This window comes from Gallus gallus, chromosome 4, assembly GCF_016699485.2.
Source record: "Gallus gallus isolate bGalGal1 chromosome 4, bGalGal1.mat.broiler.GRCg7b, whole genome shotgun sequence".
NCBI lineage: Eukaryota > Metazoa > Chordata > Aves > Galliformes > Phasianidae > Gallus > Gallus gallus.
In genome coordinates this window covers 36,536,576-36,558,418 of record NC_052535.1, presented here as the reverse complement: position 1 = coordinate 36,558,418, position 21,843 = coordinate 36,536,576, and the positions used below count along the sequence as shown (strand labels likewise).

Here is a 21,843-nt window from a genome sequence, read left to right as displayed (position 1 = left end):
GGAGATTAAATGCTGTGCTGGCTTCTCAGCTGTAGGTGGATCCCTTTATCCCGGTTACTGTGGTTCTCAGAGACACTACTCCTTGAGGCCTCATATATTTAACTGGGAGCATGACCACCATTTAAAAAAAAAAAAGAAAAAAAAAGTGTTGTAGATATTTCTAATGTAAGAGGGATATAAAGAATGACAGCAAATTTCATTTCATCTGAAGTCTAACAATGCTTCATTTCCAATTGCTTTTCTTCGGTGGAGTTTACTCTTTTCTCCAGATTTGCTTAAAATGGTGGAAGGATGGAGGGGAATTGGATGTGTGAGTGAACCCTGATGGCTTTTTGAACACCCTGACTGCTGTACAGTATGTAAGCATGCTGTTAGAGCTGAACCTTTCTGCAGCTTTGCACAGTACTTCACAGGCAAAAAGGAGGAGGAATGCAAATTCCACGTTTCACAGGGATGCTAATCTTGAGTCTTACATCTAAATTACACCGAAGAAATATTTATGGGATTAAATTCTCCCATCAGCTAAACCAGTATAAATCTGTTGTAATTCCATGATCTGAAGATCCTTTGCTAATTAAGTTGCCCCAAACCCAAGGAAACTAGTACAGCCAAACAATACAAGAAGTCAGAGGGCAAGCTTCTCAGCCAGTTCAAGGCTCAGCTCCATACGCTACCTCCTCCTCTCATGCAAAGCCAAGAAAATTCAGGGCTGGGTCAGGAACTCCTAATCCCTGCTCTCAAAGCTGCAAATCCCTCTTAAGTATGCTGCTACTTTTCTCTGCAAATATTACTGTAACAGAATTCTTGGTTTTTTTTTTTTTTTTTTTTTAATCAGTTTATCTGTCCCCTGGGCTTTCTATAAGAATCAGATCTCTTTAGAGATTGATGATCTTTTTGAGCATGTTTAGGAGCTCTACCTACAGTACTACAGCTGGTGAAGTTATTTCTCCTTTTATGTTTGAAGTCTCTCTGCCTTGTTGACAGCACCTGTAATATCTACAACAGTAAGGCAATGCAGGGGCAGCTCTTCTTCACTGCTCTGGAAGCCTGCTTCTTTTTATCCTCTTCTTTCAATTCTGAACAATAGTAGGAAATATAATGCAAAAAAATATTTTTTTAATTACAATAAGCATGAAAGGATAATTATCTCTCCAGATGAGTGTGCTTTCTCCAGGGTCCTAAAACGAAAGGGCCTTTAGATTCAACTAGCAAAGCCCCTGCATGCAGTAAGCACATGCGAGAGAGAGATGTGCTCATGTGCCATGATAAATTACTACCACTTGGACTTGAAGTTAATCAGGAGTGGAAGCACCCTCTCGGGCTAGGCCAGAGCCCTTCATTATACTGTGCCGGGACTGTAATGGACTGATTATTAAAATCCTTCTGTTGAGAGTGATCATTAGAGGAATACAATACAGCATTTGATTAACAGGAAGTCAAAGTAAGACATACTTTACTGACTCACTACCGGGCAGCAGAAAAGAGTCATTTCCAATTCCTTGAATATCAGCTTTTAAAAATTAGATATTTCCTGATTAATTTTGTTGTGTGGGATTATAAAACCTGCCTTGCACTCCTGTCTCTTTTTTTTTTGTGTGTGTGTGTGTGTGTGTTTGGGGGGGAGGGCTGGTCATCTAATTTTATTCCGCTTAATCTATTGTTTTATTGAGCAATTTCATTGTTCTGGTTCTGCATAAGACTTTTCCCTTGCCCAGGAACTGCAGTCTGTAATAACAGCAATCAAGGCAGTGCATTCTGACAAATGTGTCAGAAAAAGACTGCTGTGACTTTGAAATATTGAAAATGACTGATAACATAATGTACAAAGCAGAATAAATGCATACAAATGGGAAGTTGTAGCTGAAATAAGTATGAACTAAATACAGTGTCAGAGCCTTGCACTGAAAGCTCTACATGCAGGTGGGTACAGTGGCAAATTGCTAAATACACTCTACAAAGTGCTTTAAGAATAAAGAGGCAAGCACAGTTTTTCCTTGGCCATATCATCGTTTTCTACTTGCACTTAGCCATAAAGCAGAACGAAATCACATTTAAGTACAAAACGTGGCTCTGGAAAACACTTGGCTTTTATAAAAGTTATCAGATCTATGACAGCTAGGATCAAGTCCATGATTTATTTTGGGATAGTCTTGCTTTAGTGCAGCACATAAAAGACATTGTGCCAACAAGAGTCCCAACTGATTCCAGCTGATCCACATTACCAAATGCTTCTGTTTTAACCCCTCCAACGCCTCTAGAGTTAGGACTGCTTGCTTGGTAGCCCATTCTGGTCCAGGTCAATGACACAGACCGAGTCCATGAAATATTTCAAGTGAAATTCTGATCAGCCAGACATAGCACTGATAACACTCCCAGGTTTTGGCGCACTGCAGCCTACTGTTCCATGCCATCCTCATCCATGCCACAGCACTATTTCTCCCCCTGTCCTGGACACTCCCAGGGCTCAGACCTCAGGGGCTCATTGCGGGGCAGCTCACCTGGGCTACATGGTGAACCAAAGCACACAGCACAGTTTTCCAAAGCCACTTACTGTTTTTACAACGCCCTGGATGAACATCAGGACAGGAGCCTTGGCTTTCTTACCACTGCCAAGTCTTCTCTGAAGGTGGACGGAGCTCCTTCAAACCTCATCCCCAGAGAATTTTTTTCTTCAGGGCTACAGAAAACAAAGTCTTCCCAACCCCAGCTTCACCTTCCTTCCTACACAGTACTAAGTAATAAGGAAAGTTCCCTTTATTCACAGCCATAACACATGAGTGACTGCTCTTCCTTGGCCATAAACCCCAGAAATAAAATTCCCAGCTTAGGTATGCATAAATCCCCCAAATAGTCACAGCATCAAGTTCGCTATTTACCAGAGCACATTTCAGCTTTGAAAACAGGCTTTATTTTCAGGCAAAAGGCTTTCATTTTTATCTGGAAAACAGGGACAGCTGAAGACTAGCTTTATGGTCCAGCTAAAGGTCAATTACTATTCAAACTAACAAAATGGGTTAGGAAAGATCTATTATTCTTCACCATTTTGCTTCTCTTGCTCATTTGATCTGAAATTGGCTGACCAGTGCTATATGCAACTTAGGTCAAGAAGCAGCAACCTTTGGCAGGCAGTGCTGCCGTAGGAGTGGGAGAGCTAAGCCTTTATTTGTGGCTCTGTAAACCGGACTGCCGCTCAGCTGGAGCCCTCCTATATGCTGGGGAAGCTTTGCACTCATCTTCCACCTTCCTGGAATCTGCAGGCAAGCCAGCTGTCCAGCTGTATTGGAGGAAGCAGTTATAGCTGTTCCTCTCGAGGCTGAAGGATACGAGCACAAGAAAAGGTGGCCACAAAAACTGAAAAGTGCTCCAGTAAAGTGCACGTTAACCACATGCATAATCTCTTCATTAGAGATCCATAAAATGGAAAGGTCTCGGAGGGAAGCCACTTGCTGAGACTTCTTTTAGCTTTACTGTCATCAGATTTATAACTAAAGCTGCTTCAAATTCTGCAGCCGTGCACTCATTCTATAAAATTTTAAAACACGAGTGACTTAGCTTACAATAAATGTTACTTCCATATAGCTGGATGAGCAATGCTTCTGCCACTGACTGTCAGCACACACCTCTTTGGGCAGTATCTGGTCATTTTACAAACCATGCCTGAGGTGCCTAAGGCTAAAAAGTTTTTTTTTAAGAAATAGCTTGCAAAGTGATATCTACTGGCAATTTTAACACATTGGCTTTTAATAATGCTTTCATTGGAACAGTTCAGGGATAGTGATGAGGGATTTATAAACACCTTACCTGCTTGCTTTTCTGAAACTTTGAAAGCAGTGCCCTTTCTGAAAGCAAACAGTAGCAACGTAAGTGAGAAGGTGTCTTTTTTTTTAACAGCACCTTGTTTACAATGAGCAGCAACTCCTTCACATACATCAGATACAGGAGTGCCTTCCCACAGCAAAGCAGATGAGCAGTTCTCTAATTTTCATAGCTTGATGCTGAATGAATGCAACAAGGTCTAATGATTTTCCCTTCTGTCTGTCTTCCTCAGACTACTGAGTGCTGCTACTTCTGCATCCTTTAACTTACCCTCATCAATTAATATTACAGCATATTTTAAAAGCCCACTAATATGCTGGCTGCTGGTACATATTTTCATTAATACATTTTCCATTATGTGTATGCTATAAATTTCAGAGTTGCTGCAGAATCTTTTAACTCACCCCATCAGTTACAATATTACAGCATATTAAAAAGTTGCTAAAGTCTGTGTTTCTATCTCTCTCAGTTTCTAATAATGAATTTACCGTGGACATGAAACCTTCAAGGCATGGAGGCCAATTGAAGTTAATCTCAGAGGAATTGGGTCAGGAACAAGGAAGGTGGACATATTTTGAGGCCTAGGGTCTATTATAATTCCTAGCTTCACTCCTAAGAGCTTCATGTGTACAGTTATAAAATTAGGATGGAATATGTTATTTTTGATGATTGATAAATATGTATTACATTGGTATGTTGCTAGAGGGGTTATTACCCAGAGAAGAGAAGGCTGCGGGGTGACCTCATTGCAGCCTTTCAGTACCTGAAGGGGGCCTATAAACAGGAAGGGAGTCAACTCTTTGAAAGGGTAGATAACAGCAGGACGAGTGGGAAAGGTTTTAAGTTGAAAGAGGGAAGATTTAGGTTGGATGTTAGGGGGAAGTTCTTTACCAGGAGAGTGGTGAGGTGCTGGAATGGGCTGCCCAGAGAGGCTGTGGATGCCCCGTCCCTGGAGGTGTTCAAGGCCAGGTTGGATGGGGCCCTGGACAACCTGGTCTAGTAAATGGGGAGGTTGGTGGCCCTGCCTGGCAGGGGGGTTGGAGATTCGTGATCCTTGAGGTCCCTTCCAACCCAGGCCATTCTGTGATTCTACTTCTCATCAATACTATCCTGTTACTATGTCCTACCTTGAAGTTAACTGTTTCCTTAACAGTGACAATATATGAATTAATTAATACTGGATTCTCATGTCAGACTGCCCTGAGATCGGGAACAAACTTTCATTTTTCCCCCATTGTAATTTCAGTTACATGAATTTGTGACATGGTCTAAGGGCAGGCTCAAAGAACTAAACACTTCCATTTAAATGCAGGGTTTGCTTCAACTCCGATAATTCTCCCAATTTTCTGCAAGAATAAAAGTGTTCAAGAGAAAGAGGGGTTTTACTAGCTTCCCTACTGTATTTTCCAAAGTCCAGCACAGAACAACATTACAATTCTAAGCAAGTAATGGAGGCAAAGTAAACCTGAACTTATACTCAGGCATCTACTATTCTTCAGATGATGGTTGTATTTAACTATGAAAATTCCATTTAGATCATTATGGCCAGCCCTCTGGAAGGTTAGGAGGGTTAATTTTCCCATATCTGACAAAAGGATAAATGAGAAAGTAAGGGACATTCACTGGATTTTCATTGAAAATATAAATGGCGGAGCAGTTTCCTTAAAGAAAGCAGTACACAGTCCCAAGGTCTCAAAAAAAGAAATTAAGGTACTTGGGAAGGAAGTAATTTTCCCTGCACTGCAGTCTTTGGACATCAGTGACCTCCAAGACACAGAATGAAAACCTGAGCAGGGAGAATTAATAGCAAGGAGGCAGGAAGAACATATATTTATGACTCAGGGCAGGAACTTTCTAAACCTCAGAGTTTTGCTGATGAGATAAAAAAGGACAAGAAAAAAAATCCATACCATTTCATTTAAAGTGTATCCCTAATGAGTTGTGAAAGGGAAGTCAAACTGTGCACAGTGGGTGACTCTTCTCCTTGCCTCCAAAGTTTCGGACATCTAAAAATGCAACAGCTTGCTGCTAGCAAGATGTCTTAGAGCTTGTCATGGGGAAATGCTATAAGTCTCCATTTCTTTTTCCTCAGGACAGAAAGAACTGTCTGACTTCTCTAGCTGAAACACAAATTCTTTGTGACTCTTTGTGATTTATGCTAAATTAAATCTGCAGGTTCTGCAGAAGCTACATGGTGGCTGTGCCTGTCATGCAATGTGCCATTGTGTACCCCACCTCTAATAAATTAGTACCAGGACGTGTGTGGCTGCTGCTTCTCCTTTGGGCAAAAAGACAACTTAAGGTGTCTGGGAACTCAGCCAGGTTCAGCATTGATTGGTGAAAAAGCTGACCAACAACGAGCTGAGCGCCACATTACTGGCTCCATGGGCAATTTTGCTTTCTCCCCCCACCCCCCTACTGTCACTGCTTCCTTTTAAATAAAAGTGAAGTCATTAAGGCAGAACATGCACGGATGCTCTAGGAATATAAGAAATGTAGCACAACTCTGGCTTAGTTTTTCAGTGGTACTGGATCTTGACAGCTGTGAGTTGCTTAAGTGAGAGGCTGGCCTCCTACGAGTGTGAAATTAGCGTTCCCTCTGCTTGTAATGTACTGCCTTGCCAGGACAGTAGAACAAGTGAGCTCTCCAGCAGAGGAAGGGGAACAGGAATAGGATCTGAGTGCTTCCCCATTGCCTCCTCCTCAACCCCTCCAGAAGCCAGCCCCCAGAACCATGCCTGAACCATTGCAGCTCCACCGCAGGCAGCACGGGACATGCTGTGAACTGCTCTAAAAGAGCTTGCAATTATATTTATGCCTCCCAGGGGTCAGTGGAATTTTTAAAGCTTAAGACTGAAAAGACTTAACAGGTGTCAAATTCAGTGTCAGCACACTGCTCCTCACAAACCAAATGACACATCCTCTTCAAAGTCTCCTACAAAATTTGGCAGTTCGTATTATTAAAGCCCCTGTCATTACTTTGAAAGAGAAATAGAGACAGAGAAAGCTGACACGCTGTATGGAAGCTGCTGGTGCTCAGAAGGTGAAGCCTTAGTGACAAAGACAAGGCGACAGCAATCTACTCCCAGACATCAACTGGCTGCCTAATAGCATGGCCAGGTGCAGTTGTTAAGATCTCTGACACATGAATGAAGTCATCAGGATGCTACAAGTCCCTCACTCAAACATTACCTACAGCATTTTCTACACTACTAGTGCTACAGCCACACACTGTTCTTTGGATGAACTTGAAGAAATTGTTTTCAGAGGCAGCAATAAGAAGGGTCACAGCAACTGCATGGGAGCCCAGAGGGCCTCGCAATCCCAGGACATTAAAAGGGCAGCTTCACTCTGCAGTCAGACTGCTTGCTGTGGCTCACATTGTAGTTATGGCCTAGAAGAGACCTTCTGCACATGGAAAAGAAAGGTCTCAAAGATCAGTTTCTTTGCAGTGCTTCCAGGCAGCCACCTTTTTGTTACACAAAGTCATAGCCACAAAACGGCTATTTGAAGATACCTCGATGCTGAATCTTGAATGACATAACTCTACTCATCAAAAATGTTTTGTTCACCCCTAAAATGTTAGATTTCATTCAGGATAGAGAGAATAATCCTATACAGGTTTTTCATCAAGCTTGCATTTGTAATTAAAATTGAGTTTAAATTGCATTAATAGTTCAAATATATGGCAGCACTCCCTCTTCTCTCTGAAGGCTAGAGGCATCACTATACACCTGTAAAATTACGGACACAAGCATACTGTCATCACCATGCTCCAGGCACTGCAGCCTCTGTGCCTTGCATGTGTCAGTCCCCCAGAGAATGACATAGCAGATAACCCAAACATATCATATGTTTGGAAATCCCAAATGTCTAAACCTCACCACAATGCTATCATGATGGCAATTCATGCTCTGTAGCCTGTGAGAGAAGGGGAGACCTTTCTATCTCTTTTCCTGTTTCTCCGGGAATGGCCTGAATCTTCAGAAAAGGTATTTAAAAGGCCTTAAACTCATGCTCACACATCCTGCTCTGAGATCAAAAATCTCCTGTAATCTTGCTAGACCGTCTACAGCTACACCCTAGGGATTTAACTCTATGCAGCTTATGGGTTTATATGAAATTTCATAAAAGAGAAGCCCTGCATTTTCACATAAATATATTTATTCAGGGAAAGATTGAGAAATGCCAATATATTTCAAACCAGTTCCCTACTGCATTAAAGAATGTGAGATATTCATGTGAACATTTGCTAATCCCACCCAGTGAAATCTATTTCCCTTTCTATTTAGTATGCAGGCTGCATCAGCTGGAGGTTGTTCAGCCTTTTCATTAGGAAGAAAAGCAAGGATGATTTGTGAAAACCACATGGAAGTAATCATAAGGAACAGTAATGAAGGGGTTTTAAGAAAAAAAAAACACCCTTGTAAGCTACCTTGTAAGCATGCCTTCTCTTCCACATGTTTGTTTCTCATATAGTGTTTCACGGATTCAAACTGTAAATTTATATTTATGGACATAATTAGAAATGCAATATAATAAGCTCCTATAATACAGAAATAAAAATATAAGGGCAGCACAGACATTTGTAGAGCATACATCTCAGGCTCTCTAAGTTCTCTGGTAGGTAGTTTAACTCCAAGCAGATTCCAATTTCTCTGTTCAGCCATTAGTCTTGATAATGCAATGGGTTATTTTCTCAGTACTGTTGAGTTTTGCATTTCTATCCAGACCCTCTTGTGGCCAGAGATCTCACAAATTATCCCCTTCTTCAACCGCCTGAACTCTCATAACTATAGCAGAAAACTGAAAATGAGGAAGTCAGAGCGCCTATGATCCCTGATTCCACCAGGGAAAATCATCTGACCTTGGGAATTCATTTAAGTCCTCTTATGTCATATATTTCATAAGAATTAAATGGAAAAGGCATTTACTTTCCATTGAGGGATAGTAATATTTAAATATTGCTTCAAAGATCCTTGGGTAAAAAGAGCTATATATGTGCAAATGTTTATGCTTCTTTCTGCTTTCCTACACCTTCAAAATATAATATAGTGAAATTTTGTTATGAAATAAAGTTATACTTGGAAATGTCATGCCTGCACAGACTAATGATCCAGAAGTTCCTAAAGGCATCAGAAGGCGTAAGCCAGTCTGTCCAGATGTTGAGTACTGCAGTGCAGAAGATCATCTTTTACCAGAACTAGATATGACTACTCTCCCAGTATACTGAGACCTACAGTAAATCTAGAAATGATGTCAGAAATCATTCCTATGGGGCAGTTTGGTTATATCCACCTTGACTAGCAGAGAAATGGTGAGGAGGACAAGGAAAGCTCAGCTATCTGGGTATGAGCCAAGCCACGCTACTTGGCAGGTTCATTGCATTTATTAGTAAAGACACAACTTACGAAACTTAAATGGGTCCTCTGAGGAATATGACTGAACATCTTGACTAGCACCTGAGAACTCCAGCAGCTGGAAGACTACAGAAATAAATTTTGCTACTTTGTTTTGCACGGAAAACCTGAATACAACAGAGACATTTAATAGACTCAGCCTGGTCATGGTCAGAATATTAAAATATTCAGTAAATAATTGCCTCTAATGCTAATTGGAATACATAAAGCAAATACATAATTCATTGAATGAAATTAAACATATCACTGATCCTGTAATCTGCTGTATTATATGATGTGCTATGTCAGCAAAAATAAAAAAATAAATCAGCCAAATCATTCCCAAAATTGAACAGGATTTAAAGAATTTAAGCTTCCACTGTTCACGCAGTGTGTGTGAGCACACTGATCTCTCTGAATCTCCATGCTGTTACACACTGATTACCTTTTCTTGTTCTATGGACTGAAGGCAAAGGCAAGAGCCTGAATGAATCTCATCAGTATGACACAATGGTTCAACCATACTAAGAAATTCCATCACAGCAACTGTAAAATTTTGTTACATGCATCTAATGCAAACCATTAGAAACTGGGTTGAAAGAATCGGTCCAGAATGAAAAAGGATCATGAGAGTAGCCCACAACTTCTAATAGTTAGAGCACAGAAATTACGTTTCTAAAAAAGTCTGGTCATTTTCTACATTTCACACATATCTTGATACTGCATCCAGTTCTGGGGCCCCCAACACAGGAAGGACATGGAGTTGGGGGAGCAGGTCCAGAGGAGGGCCATGAAGGTGATCAGAGGGCTGGAGCACCTCCCCTCTGAGGACACGCTGATAGAGTTAGGGCTCTTTAACCATAGAGAAGAGAAGGCTCTCAGAGGACCTTATAGTGGCCTTCCAGTACCTGAAGGGGGCCTACAGGAAAGCTGGGGAGGGACATTTTAGATGGGCAGGTAGAGACAGGATGAGGAAAAATTATTTTAAGCTGGAAGAATGTAGATTTAGACTAGATATTTTGAAGAAATTCTTTACTGTGAGGGTGGGAGACACTGGAACAGGTTGCCCAGCGAGGTTGTGGATGCGCCCTCCCTGGAAGCATTCAAGGCCAGGCTGGATGGGGCTGTGAGCAATCTGGTCTATGGGAGGTGTCCCTGCCTATAGCAGGAGGGTTGGAGCTAGATGATCTTTAAGGTCCTTCCAACCCAAACCATTCTATGATTTAGGAAGCAATAGTGGAATGAAGCATGAACATTGCAAAGGCACAATACATACAATTCATTTAGTATTTTGGAACCTAGTAGCAACATGATAGTATAAGTATGTGTAGAGATCTCTTTTTTTTTTGTAGCCCTAAACACTCATTAGTATTAAGATCAGCATCTAAGCTTCTGGGTTCTAACACAGGTCTTTTCACTGAAACATCAGACATATTTGTTCATCCTTTTAGTTTTCCCATTAGCACCCAAGTTTACCTTATTCTCCTTAAGAAAAGGCTTTTGTAACTGGAAGGGTTGAATTATTGTTCATATAAAACAAATGTATCAACTCTTTTCTCATTTTCCAGTTGATGAAGTTTAGCCTATCTCATCAATGTTTTCCAAGAGAAACAAAAATAAAAGCAATATGAAGTATATTTACTAAAGTTTATAGGAAAGCAAACAAGTATCTCTGAAAAAAATGAATGTCTATGCAATGAAGAGATCCATTCCTGTCACAGAAAATTGAATTAAAAGAAAGGCCAGCAGTTCAGAAAGACTTTCTCTTAGGACCTGTTTCTCCTCTAAGCCCTTACCTCTGTGAGAAAACATCTCGGTATGGGCTGCCATGCTGCAGTGCAATTCCATATCCTCTGTCCGCAACAGTGTTCCCAACCGTGTAAAAAGAGCAGTCTCCATCATTGATAGCCACATATTCCAGCACTGCTGCGTCCCATACAAAGGCATAGTTCCCATGTTTCACCTGCAGTAAACAGAGCAAGATCTTAGATAATGGGCTTTCAAGTCCGAAGGGAGGCCACTGCACTTTAAAACGGTGGCAGCTTCGGCACAGCCTTTAAAGAGACTGATGCTTGAGTGCCCAACAGTTGTCAAAACAAAAAATGCACCATGACTGGTACCACATGGTGCTTTGGTTGAGCAGCTCAGCAAAAATGGAAGAAACGTGATTAGAGAGCAACACGGTATCAATGAAATAGCACCGTGCAGAAAACTTTTACTTTGAGCAGGGGCTCAGGGAACAAGAGGAAACATCAGGCTCCCTCCAGTGTCACATTGCACCCCAAATCTTGCACCAAGTTTTTCCTTTGAACCATTAAAACAACCACTTAGAGGGAAGACAGGTATTTGCACTGGGAGAAGTATGGGAGGGTATGCATGGGTATCCAGATGGAAGAGCACAGTTCAGGATGGTGTGCATTTCAGTCATGTTTCAAGATGCTGTAGATGGCATGAGCACTCATTTGTCTTTTGGACTGTGTGCATGATTGTGGGCAAGATAACATCAACTAAGGTTTTTTTTCTTTCCTCCTACTCCCCCCCCCCCCCCCCCCCCCCCCACCCCAGCTACAGCCAACACAAATGATTTTACATATCTTCAAACAATTTTGTACAGCAAGAACATGTAAGTCATTCTGCTTGGTTAAGATAAATCCCAAACAACTCCTTATTTCTCTAAGCTTTTGAAGTAATATTTTAATACCCACTACATTTGAGACAAATCTAATTTTTTAAAATTAATATACAGAATGTATACAAAATTTTAGAATGTATTCAGAAAAAAAAGCTTTCAAAAACAGACATGCAGTCTAAATAAACCCTTCCGCATTTCAATGGATTTTACTTTCTAGTCAAAACAGATTTTGCTAAAGAACCCACCCCTCTATATGCTGTTCCAGATCGTTTACCGGTTTCCTGCTTCGCTGGTCTCCACATTAGAGCTGAAGAATTACTTTGCTTTCCTCCTGCCCGTCTGCTTGGCTTCACTCAGTGTTTTCCCCATGCCATATTAGCCAGCTATACTGTAAAACTAGGCTGAACCCATTGACTTTGTACATCTAACAGGAATAAATATGTGACAGCTAAGTGAAAAGTAAACAAAATACAAGAAGGCCATCTGGGGCCAAGCAATCCGAAGAGAATTCAAAACCAAGTCAGCATATCAAGATAAGCAATGTCAGTACATCATTTAGATTAGGCTTTGACAATGTAGATTATGTTTTTAAAGACTGTTTACACATAAAAGTTACTGAAGCAAGCCAAACTGGCTGCTTGCTCACTAGATGTAGTGCACAACGAACTACTGCATTTGGGACACATTCCTTTTCATGCATAATCAATCTGAATTAGACACTGCAGGCCTGGGAAGGGAATACTTCCTATTTGCATCTGTAGACGTGGTAGTGGGGGTACACATGTAAATATCGGAGCAGAAAGGGAGCTGTATTATCTGGGGGCTCTGAATGATTGGCAGGATGTTAAGAATTATTTTCAAAATACACACATTAATGCAGGACAGGAAGGTTTTTATTTGCATGCTCTGAAAATAGTCAAAAATGCTTTTTTGTCTCTCACTGGAGGTTTAGGTCTACCTAAATACCCAGGGAATAAAGGATACAACTGAACTCATTGTTAATAATACAACTTGCATTCTTACCCTTGAGGCACCACAATTTACAAAGCGTCTACTAGCTCAATTTTGTGCCAATGTATTTACTCTGTATTTATTCTTCCTAAACTCACTATTGGGCTAAGAAATAGAAAGACTGACTGCAAAAAAAAAAAAAAGAAACAAAAAAACTTTTGGGGAGCATTTGAAAGGATAATTATTTGGCTTAAAAGGCCAAAGAATCATGGTGTGCAGGCAGCAAGAGAGAAAAGGAGGAGGCAAAAGCAGAGAAGATTAGAATGGTGTGAATAGATCCTGAAAAGGATCAGATGAAATTTCCAACAAAAACAACACACACACACAAAACAAAAAAAAAAAAGAAGAAAGTGGGGTTCAAGTAGACAAGTGGTTTTATGTAAAGGAAATAACCTTTGGGGCTCTTTTCTGGAGGCTATGTTAGATCATGCTTTGGTCCTACCTCACCCTTTTAACACCCCGTGGCACTGAATTCACATAAGTACTTGTAAAGAAAGTTATCAGCTGCTCAGGTGGTCACGAAGAATTCTCTTGATTTGGCTGCCTTTCTGTAAAACAACTCACAGCGAGAATATATAAAAGCAGTAAAAGCACTTACTGTCAATAGTATCTATGATGAAGTGGTGTAGATAATATCCTTAGAGCGGTCCTAATAATATCACAGTCCAGGGTCCCGCAAAGATATTATTTCTCACTGATAAGATCACAGTGAGTCTCGGTTAACGCACAGGAGGCAGGAAAGGGAGATTGAAGGGCCAGATGGCATCATCCCAATCATCTACCTTCAACACACCGTTGCCTCATGCAATAAAATACACTCCTTTTAGAATTTTTACCCTATTCATTTACAAATCTAGGGAATTCAAACCCAGGGAGTAAACCCAAGTTGAAATTGTTGTCCTTACAATCGCTCTCTTTATGGAACTGTCCCTTAGTCTAATAAATTTTATTGCTAATCCATATATTTAGTTTTACTGTTCAAAAAAAAAATGTTCTTCCATCATTCTGAGTTCTTTTTCCTTGTATTGTTCAAAATACTCAATTTTGGGGCTGAAAATTTTCAATTATTAATCAGCTTTTCTGTTACTTAATTCAGCTGGATGATACTAATAGAGCCTTCTTTCATCTTTTCTTGCAAATCTATCATTTCAGTCCTCCCATTACCAGTAACACTACTTTTGAACTCTCTCCAAATCATATATATATTTTTTATATGAGAATAAAATCTTGGCTTGCTAAGAATCAGAATGATCTAGCAGCTCAGGAGGAATTTAATTCCATTTTTAGCATATACTTCTGAGATTCACAGATCAACTGTCTGTCCATGGATATTTCACACAGATTCAGACTTGTTTTAGAGTAAGATCATAGAACAATAGAATATCCGGAGGTGGAAGGGACCCAGAAGGACCACTGACTACAACTCCTGGCTCCACACAGGACTGCTCAAAATTCAAACCAAAGATCTATGAATAAAATTTTGCTGGAGTAAAGCACATCTTGAACACTGCCAATAGTTTTCAGATTTGCACCTACAGAGAATGGGCAGCTATAGGTTGAAAAAAGCCACAATGCTTAAGGAGAAGGGAGAAGGGAATTTCAGAACAAAAAGCCAATTATATTGACTTTTATGCACTTCCCTCCTGATTTTTATGAGAAGCACATTTTTTTTTTTTTTAGCTTTCCAATAACTGTGTTCCACTTTGGGCCTCAAAATGAATAGCAAAAATTCCAGCTCTGCATAATGAAAAAAAATTAAGAAGCTTACAGTCAGCCAATTATGGGGGCTAGACAAAGGAAGAAAGAAATGGCTTTTTGTAACGGGTGGCAGATCTCCATCCTCTGTTCTTCATTTCCACACCATTATGGTGTCTTTATCTTAATGCAAAACGACATGTTAGGATGGTGGCAAATCTGAATGCAGCTCACATATGATCCCCAGTGCAGGATGGCCATGGAGGCATTTGTGTATGGGTAGCATATTCCCATTCAGCAACAGCCCAGGCCTTACAGCCTGCTAGGACATGGAAAACCAACACTACCCTTACCATAGCAATCTGCCTGTCAGCATGGCAGAGGCTCAAAAGATTTTGGAATATCTGATGACTATTGCAACAAAAACAAAAACAGAAGAAAATTGTTCATAAAGATATTTTGAATTCATACACTGTGCTGGTCGTTAAGCAAAGCTCAGAGGTCTGGATGGTACCAGGCAAAATGCTGGACTTCACTTCTAGCTTTGTGAGCAATTTCAAGGGAGTTACACTGTACAGAGAGCTGTTACAAAGAATAGAGGCCGTCAGCACATAGATGGCAAAATTATTTCTCTAAGGCTATTCCATTTCTATATTCCATCACTGCACATTTACGAGGTTTTTATTTGCTGAAGCCCTGCCTGCAGATATTAGCGGAAATTTATCCTTGATGATTCCACCAAGAACCAGTTGAGTTATACTAGGAAAGCATTTAAAGCCATTATGCTGTTACATATCCACGTATTTTATGCTAACACTGATGTGGATAGTATTTCTTCTCACAGCTAACCCTTTCATGCAGAGTAGGCTGAATAATGTATCTGTGTACTGCCCCAGCACTCTACAAATACATTTCCATGTCTAGAAATCTATAAATTTCAGGAAAAATATTTTTTTTTATTAAACAGCTACCAATGACTGCAATTTTTCAGACCTAAATTCTTCAGCAATATCTCTTCTATATTTTAAAATCCTCTTTAAATGAAATAAGAGATATAAGAAATCCTCAAAGTTAAAAAAAACATAAAAGTAAGAGGAAGACACTGGCACTTTGGCACTTATTTTTCATATAGATCTCTTTTAAATACTTCATTACACTCAAAATGTGTTACTTTCTACAAAAAGAAAAAAAATTAAAGCCTGAGAAATCTTAAGATTCAACTTATTAAAACTGTATTACCAGAAAGTGATAGGACAATGCCGATTGGGCCCATTTTTTGTGTACCCTGTTCCTACAAAGCAGTGATGCTTCTCCCATGCATCTCCATTCTAAGGCAGGTACTATCTCTCCTCTCCATGCACATTCTCTGCCTACAAAGTTGCCACGTGCCCTTCAGCCAAGAATGCATGCACAAAGCAGACTCTTCACCTGCATAGCAGCAGCAGCTCCAGCTCTGACCTAATAACAACCAAGGACACTGATTTATCACCCATTCCATGAGCAGCACTTGCTATGTGTACTCTGTTGACCATTCCAGTACACTAACTACACAGGGGAACCACAACACCAGATGCTGCTCATCCTATGCCTAGTAGTGTGGACTTGAGACTTTGGCATATGCAAATAGTAAATTTTCTGACAATTTTTGCATTTTCCTTTATGTAAGTGGTAGCTGCAGACTGCAGAGGGCTGTGCTTCACTCTACAAAGCATCCTCGTGAAGGCTCTTATTACATAAGGAGTGAAGAAAAGGGAACAAAAGCAAAAGAACATTTGCAAATAAATGAGAGAGAGCTAATATACATAATGTGGATATTGCGCTCTGAAATGGAGAAAGGGAAATATAAAATTTGTGGTAGGAGCTTAAATCTAGATTTCTGTGCTGCCAGATGCTGCCAAATAGCTAGATAGCATCCGCAATGAAGGTTTTTAAAGCAGAGGGGAATGGAGACACATTGATCTCCATAATCCTCCTGCAAGAGGCCAATGAAGTTGCTGTTTATTAGGCTGAAGCAAAGGACAGATCTTCTGCCTTCAGGGACAAAGATTTCAAACCTCGGTCTTATAGATCACAAAGGGAATAAATCTGGATAATCTCTGCCAGATTCCAGAGAAAAAATCTCACATTACAGTTTTGTAGAACAAGACTAAACCCACTAATTTAAAATCCTCTTCAAATTAAACCATCCATAGTTCTTAATTACAATGTTGGAGCTTCTCGTCCCATAGTCTCTTGTAGTACAGCATCTGTGGCTGACCTACATAATCTGAGTACAGTGCAGTCATGCAGTCAGAGAGGAATAAAACAAACCTGTTAGCTCTGTGGTACAGGATGACTGTTGTATTCCCATACTGATAGTAGAGAAGAGAATAAAATTTAATCTATATATAAAACTAATTAAATAACAATAATTTAAAAAAACCCTCAGGATGTCATTTTGCAGACTCCGTAGAAAGATGCTTAAATTCAGTGGCCACTGTTTGGCAAACACTGAAAATTATTCTTTCTATTTCATCAAACAGAAAAGTGCCGAATCATTTCTAAAAGAATTATTGAGTTTAGTGGCCAGGAGTGAACAGCAGCAGGAAATGAACCTCCGGGGAGCCTCGGGGAAGAAAGAAGAGGTTAGAAATCCCCACCTCATCTCCTCTTCTGCATGAAATTTATCTTTCATTACATTGGCATCTCAGCTTCAACGGCACAGCTATTTGGTCCAGATAAAAGTTCATCAAGAGAAGCATTAATTCCTTTCATGCAAGCTGCCACCATCTACTCGAGAAAAGCCTCACAATTGCATGTACTTTTGTCACGCTGGGCAGACCTAGGATAATTCATCTGGAGTTGGAAGAATTACTGAGGCATGAGAGCACTGTGATGAGAGGGAGCCTTTGTGTTAGACAGCTTTTCCCGTACTCAATGCAGTCACCTTTTGCCACTGCAATTAAATGCACCTGAAAGTTAATAACTGGAGCAAAACAGAGTGGAGGGCAAAGGTACAGTTTCTGAGTGCAGTGGGAGAGTGGAGTCAGCTCTTGTCCAGGTAATCACAGCAGAGCACCAGAAGGGCAGCTGGTTGCATTGGTCGCTGAACCACCTTCATTTCAGGCAGGTTCATTACAGCTGCTGGTAATTTCAGATGGAAGGAAAATGGGAAAAAAAAACACAGAAAATAAAGAACCTGCCAGGCAGGCCTTTCAAAGGTAAGGAGCCTATTTTTTTTTTTTTTTTTTTAAATCACCTTCTCTTTTACTTCATGACAAATCACTACTGTGGGTATTACTGGAGACTATTGTAAGTGTATCACCACTGAAGTTCCATAGCAGAAAAGCTGTCATGGCCTGAAGCAGTGATTGAGCACCTGGTGCGAAGGTAGGGCCAACCCAGGGGAGCTCAGGTGCATGCGGTGTACCTGAGTGACCAGAAGGGGTGGAGCCAGGATCCACTCGTTCCCAGACCTCATTTAGGGGTTGGCAGTGGAAGGGAGGGTTTCTTGCTGGAGATCTCTGCATACCTGAGGTCTTCTGAAAGTAAGCAGTTACTTTTCCTCTATTTCTGTGCCCACAGCTGTTGCATTTGAGCAAATCCTCACTTGCTGCAGCCTGGGATCTTGTTGCTCTGCTGTTACTGTTGCACTTTCCATTGCACTACAAGGTCATATGCAGAAGTGCTATGAAACCATTTCAGGTTCCTCAAATACTTAGACCTGTGGAAGCCAAGTGGCGGTCTCATTAATGAGACAAACTTACTAAAGTGACTTTTCTTTTTGATATATTCATATTTTTGGGGCAGCTAATCCACAATGAAAGAACACTTATCTGTGTACTCCCACATTCTAATCCTCTTCATTTAGGTGAAAAAGTAAAGTTCCATGAATTAGAGTATCAGGAAAAAGATAGGCAAAGATGAATTTAGAGAAACAGCATCCCTCTTCAAATTAAGTCAGTCCAGTACAATGCTAGCTTTTGTCCCACACTTGGTTCTGCTATGCTTTAGAATGGAAGCAGAATCCATATAACTGCAATTCTTTGACATTATTTCTTATTCAAAGAAATACTTATTCAATGCCAACTGCAAAGTAAAAAAAAAAACACACACAAAAGTCAAGAAATTACTCATCAACACCATTCTTATCTGAAAAAGTACTTTAAGCATGATAAAGTTCTTTGCAAAACCACCTATATTACTCAAAAATCCCACAGTGAATGCTTACTTAAGGAAAAAAAAGTTTCATTTTAGAAACTCATTTTAAAGAATTTGACTTAACCTTTAGGTTTTTGCATTACTTCTATGAGGGCTCTCCCATACTCAGAGTGGGTAGTAGGATTTAAGACAGCCCATGAGTCACAGAAGGTAATTTTCTACCTATCTTGTTTTCTAAACCATCTTATCCTTCTCTTTTTGATAAGAATCTCCTGCCTAAATTTGGATGGAGCCATTTTAGCACTGCAAATCTAAACACAATGTTTCCAAACTCCAAAATAATTTCCCTCTTTTTTTTTTTTCCCCTCTCCCCTCTGAAATTAAATTGCAAAGCAATTTAGCAAGTTTCCCTTTATTTTAGTAGGAACAGGAAGAAACAGGCTTGGATCACACAGCTCAGTGTTCTGTGTTAGCATGTTTGCATATGGACTTTGGCAGACTTGAAAAATCTGTGAAGGGATCATTCCCCTCCAGTGACTCTTAAGTGCAGTGGTTCAAGTGGCAGTGGAAAGAAGCAGCCTGTAATTTCCCATCCCTGCTGAACTATCAAACGTTGACATGTGTCCCATGCCCCTGGTGTTTCTACTTTCTTGCAACACCTGAACTCTCAGGACAACAGAGATACCAATACAGGCTACCACTGGGCATCTTTAAGTACTTATTTCAACTGGCTGTAACCTCAGGTTCCTGCAAAGACCAACATTATGAATGATTTCCAGAAAAACACTCCAGAAAAGTCCCACAGAACACTTTTTGCCATATGGTATTTCCAGCAAAGCAACCCCATCAGGTCTCCTACAGGTGGGTCTGTCCCTTCTAACCACATAGCCCAGATGATGCATGCTGCACAAATAAACATTCCCCTGCCCCCAAGTCACCGTGCTGTTGCTCCTCTAATGTGTGGTTTCCTAATGCCAGCCCACTGTGCCAACACCAGCTTGTCAGCTCTTTAGAGAATCCCTCCTGAGTGCATTTTAGTCATCAGGAAAGATACTCTGAACCTACAGGAAAGGAAATTAGGCAAATCGAAGCTAATGTTTTCATTTTCTTTTGCATACCAGGACCCACAGACAATAGTAGGAGCTGCAGGAGAAGGACAAGCAATGCAGCATCAAAATGCTTACAGCCTGTGCCTGAAAGTGTATGCAACTTTGCTCATCTCTGAGCAGTCACCTCTTCTCATCCAAGGCTACAGCACTGTGAACACAGTGCAAGATGCAGACTCCCATCATATCTGTCTCTAATTCATCCTGACCTGCCCACATGTGATAGGTGAGACACCAAAGAAGAGTTTACTCGCAACAGAATTCTCAAAAACTCTCAGAAGAAAAAAATAAAATCACTCATTCCCTTACTGTGCTGGAGGATTCATTCAGGACATATTTTTCAAGACTGATTTCTAATCCCTCCACTGTTCTGAAAGCACAATCAACAAAAAATTCCTGGGCAGTACACCTGGCACAAATTCAGAGAGGTAGGTTAAGCGCTAATGAAAATGATACATGGAGCTGGACAGAGAACAGGTTTGGTTGTTTTTTTTTGTTTTTTTTGCACAAGAATTTTCAAAATTCAGAGTTACAGAGAAATACTGAAAAATTTCAGATGGAAAATAAAATACGCTCTTGCAGGGACTTGTTTATTTGAGAAAACTTGATTTCAAACTGACTTACTTTCCTTGCAACGGACGAACATTTTAAAAGGAGAAAGCATTTTCATCAAAACTTACTTTTTTTTTTTTTTAAACTAAACTTACATCCTACAAGGGGATGCTGGCAATTCTAGAGCTTCTGGAAGCAAGAATAATGATGTTTTATAAAAAAATATTTTTCTCAGACAGTTTCAGTTACTGTAATATTCCACTGCAAAACAACAAAAATGACAGCTCTAGTTCACTTGATGTATGTTTGCAGGCATCTTTAAAAAAAAATCTAAACATAAAATCAGTAATATAATCATCGTATTTCCTGCTTCGCTCTAGATTTTGCATAGGAAGATGTAAGTTGCCATGATGACCAGACCTTACATTGTGCCTGAGCCTTGCAAATTCAAACTCAGACACAATCTGCTCTGAAATCTTATCACATCACAAATAAGAGGAATTACATTAAATGTAATGCAATTAGTCAACCAGTCTTACTTGTTCTCTTCATCTGAGTTTGATATGTACACTATGTGCCATTGGTGTGCTTTTTAAAGTATACAATACTATTGGGTTAAATCCAAATAGTTGTTCCTACTGCAGTAAAAAAAAAAAAGAAACCTCTTCAATCCATGAAAAAAGTGGGCTGAAAATATTAAAGGAATGGAATAAAAGTGATGGTACAGGAATTTTCAATTTGAATTGCTATGATACAATGCAATGAGGTGATTTGCCTTCTTAGAATGAAGTAGTACTTTGCCTAGAATTAGGAACATCAGATGAGATTTCTTTGGTATATGCAGGCTGAATACTGTTGCAAATCAGGGTTCTGGATATGTAGCATGGATAGCAAAGTGCCCAGCAAATCTTAGTCACTGGTATGTATCTTTCTTAAGTGCATTAGATAGTTTCTTGTCCAGATCTATTGTATTGGCATACTTTCCTTTCCTTTGATACTAATTTCTAAATGGAAAGAATATTCATCTTCACTTTGAGTGAAATATTAGAGGGTGGTACAGAGCTTTTCACAAATTGGTGCTGAATTCCTGTCCAAATTTTCAAGAGAAGCAGCTGTGTGCCTGCATCTACATGCACAGCCACAGTGTACAGGGGAATGGCAGGGTCTGCACACACACCCAGACAAACAGCTGCACAGTATTTGTGCACAGATATATCTCCTTTCCCTGTTCAGTTACATCAACATCATATGCAGTGCAATTGCACACATATGGGTTGTTGTTCTGAAAATATGATCCCTTCAGACACAAATGGAAGGCATTTTTCCTACTGATGGACTTCTACATCAAATCCAGTGTAGCATTTGGTTGCTGTCTCATTCACGTTATGTTTTGAAAAAGTTCAATTCACAAGATGGATACAAGAAAGCAGAGGGGAATATAGTACTATGGAAACACATTCTCCCATCTTATGGATGGCACATCTAGGAAGAG

The 21,843-nt window shown here is 40.1% G+C and overlaps 1 protein-coding gene across 6 annotated transcripts in view; it reads right to left on the bottom strand.

Moving 5' to 3' along the window:
- The window catches only part of GRID2 (glutamate ionotropic receptor delta type subunit 2), a 696,754-nt gene that overhangs the window by 52,237 nt on the left and 622,674 nt on the right, over positions 1-21,843 (bottom strand). For all 6 annotated transcript variants that reach the window (XR_212218.5, XM_015276600.4, XM_420483.8 and 3 more), the window contains one exon: positions 11,012-11,178. Coding sequence is in view for 5 of the 6 variants with exons in the window: in XM_015276600.4 (XP_015132086.1) it covers positions 11,012-11,178 (167 nt within the window). In the remaining variant the exon portion in view is untranslated. The remainder of the gene's footprint in view (positions 1-11,011; positions 11,179-21,843) is intronic.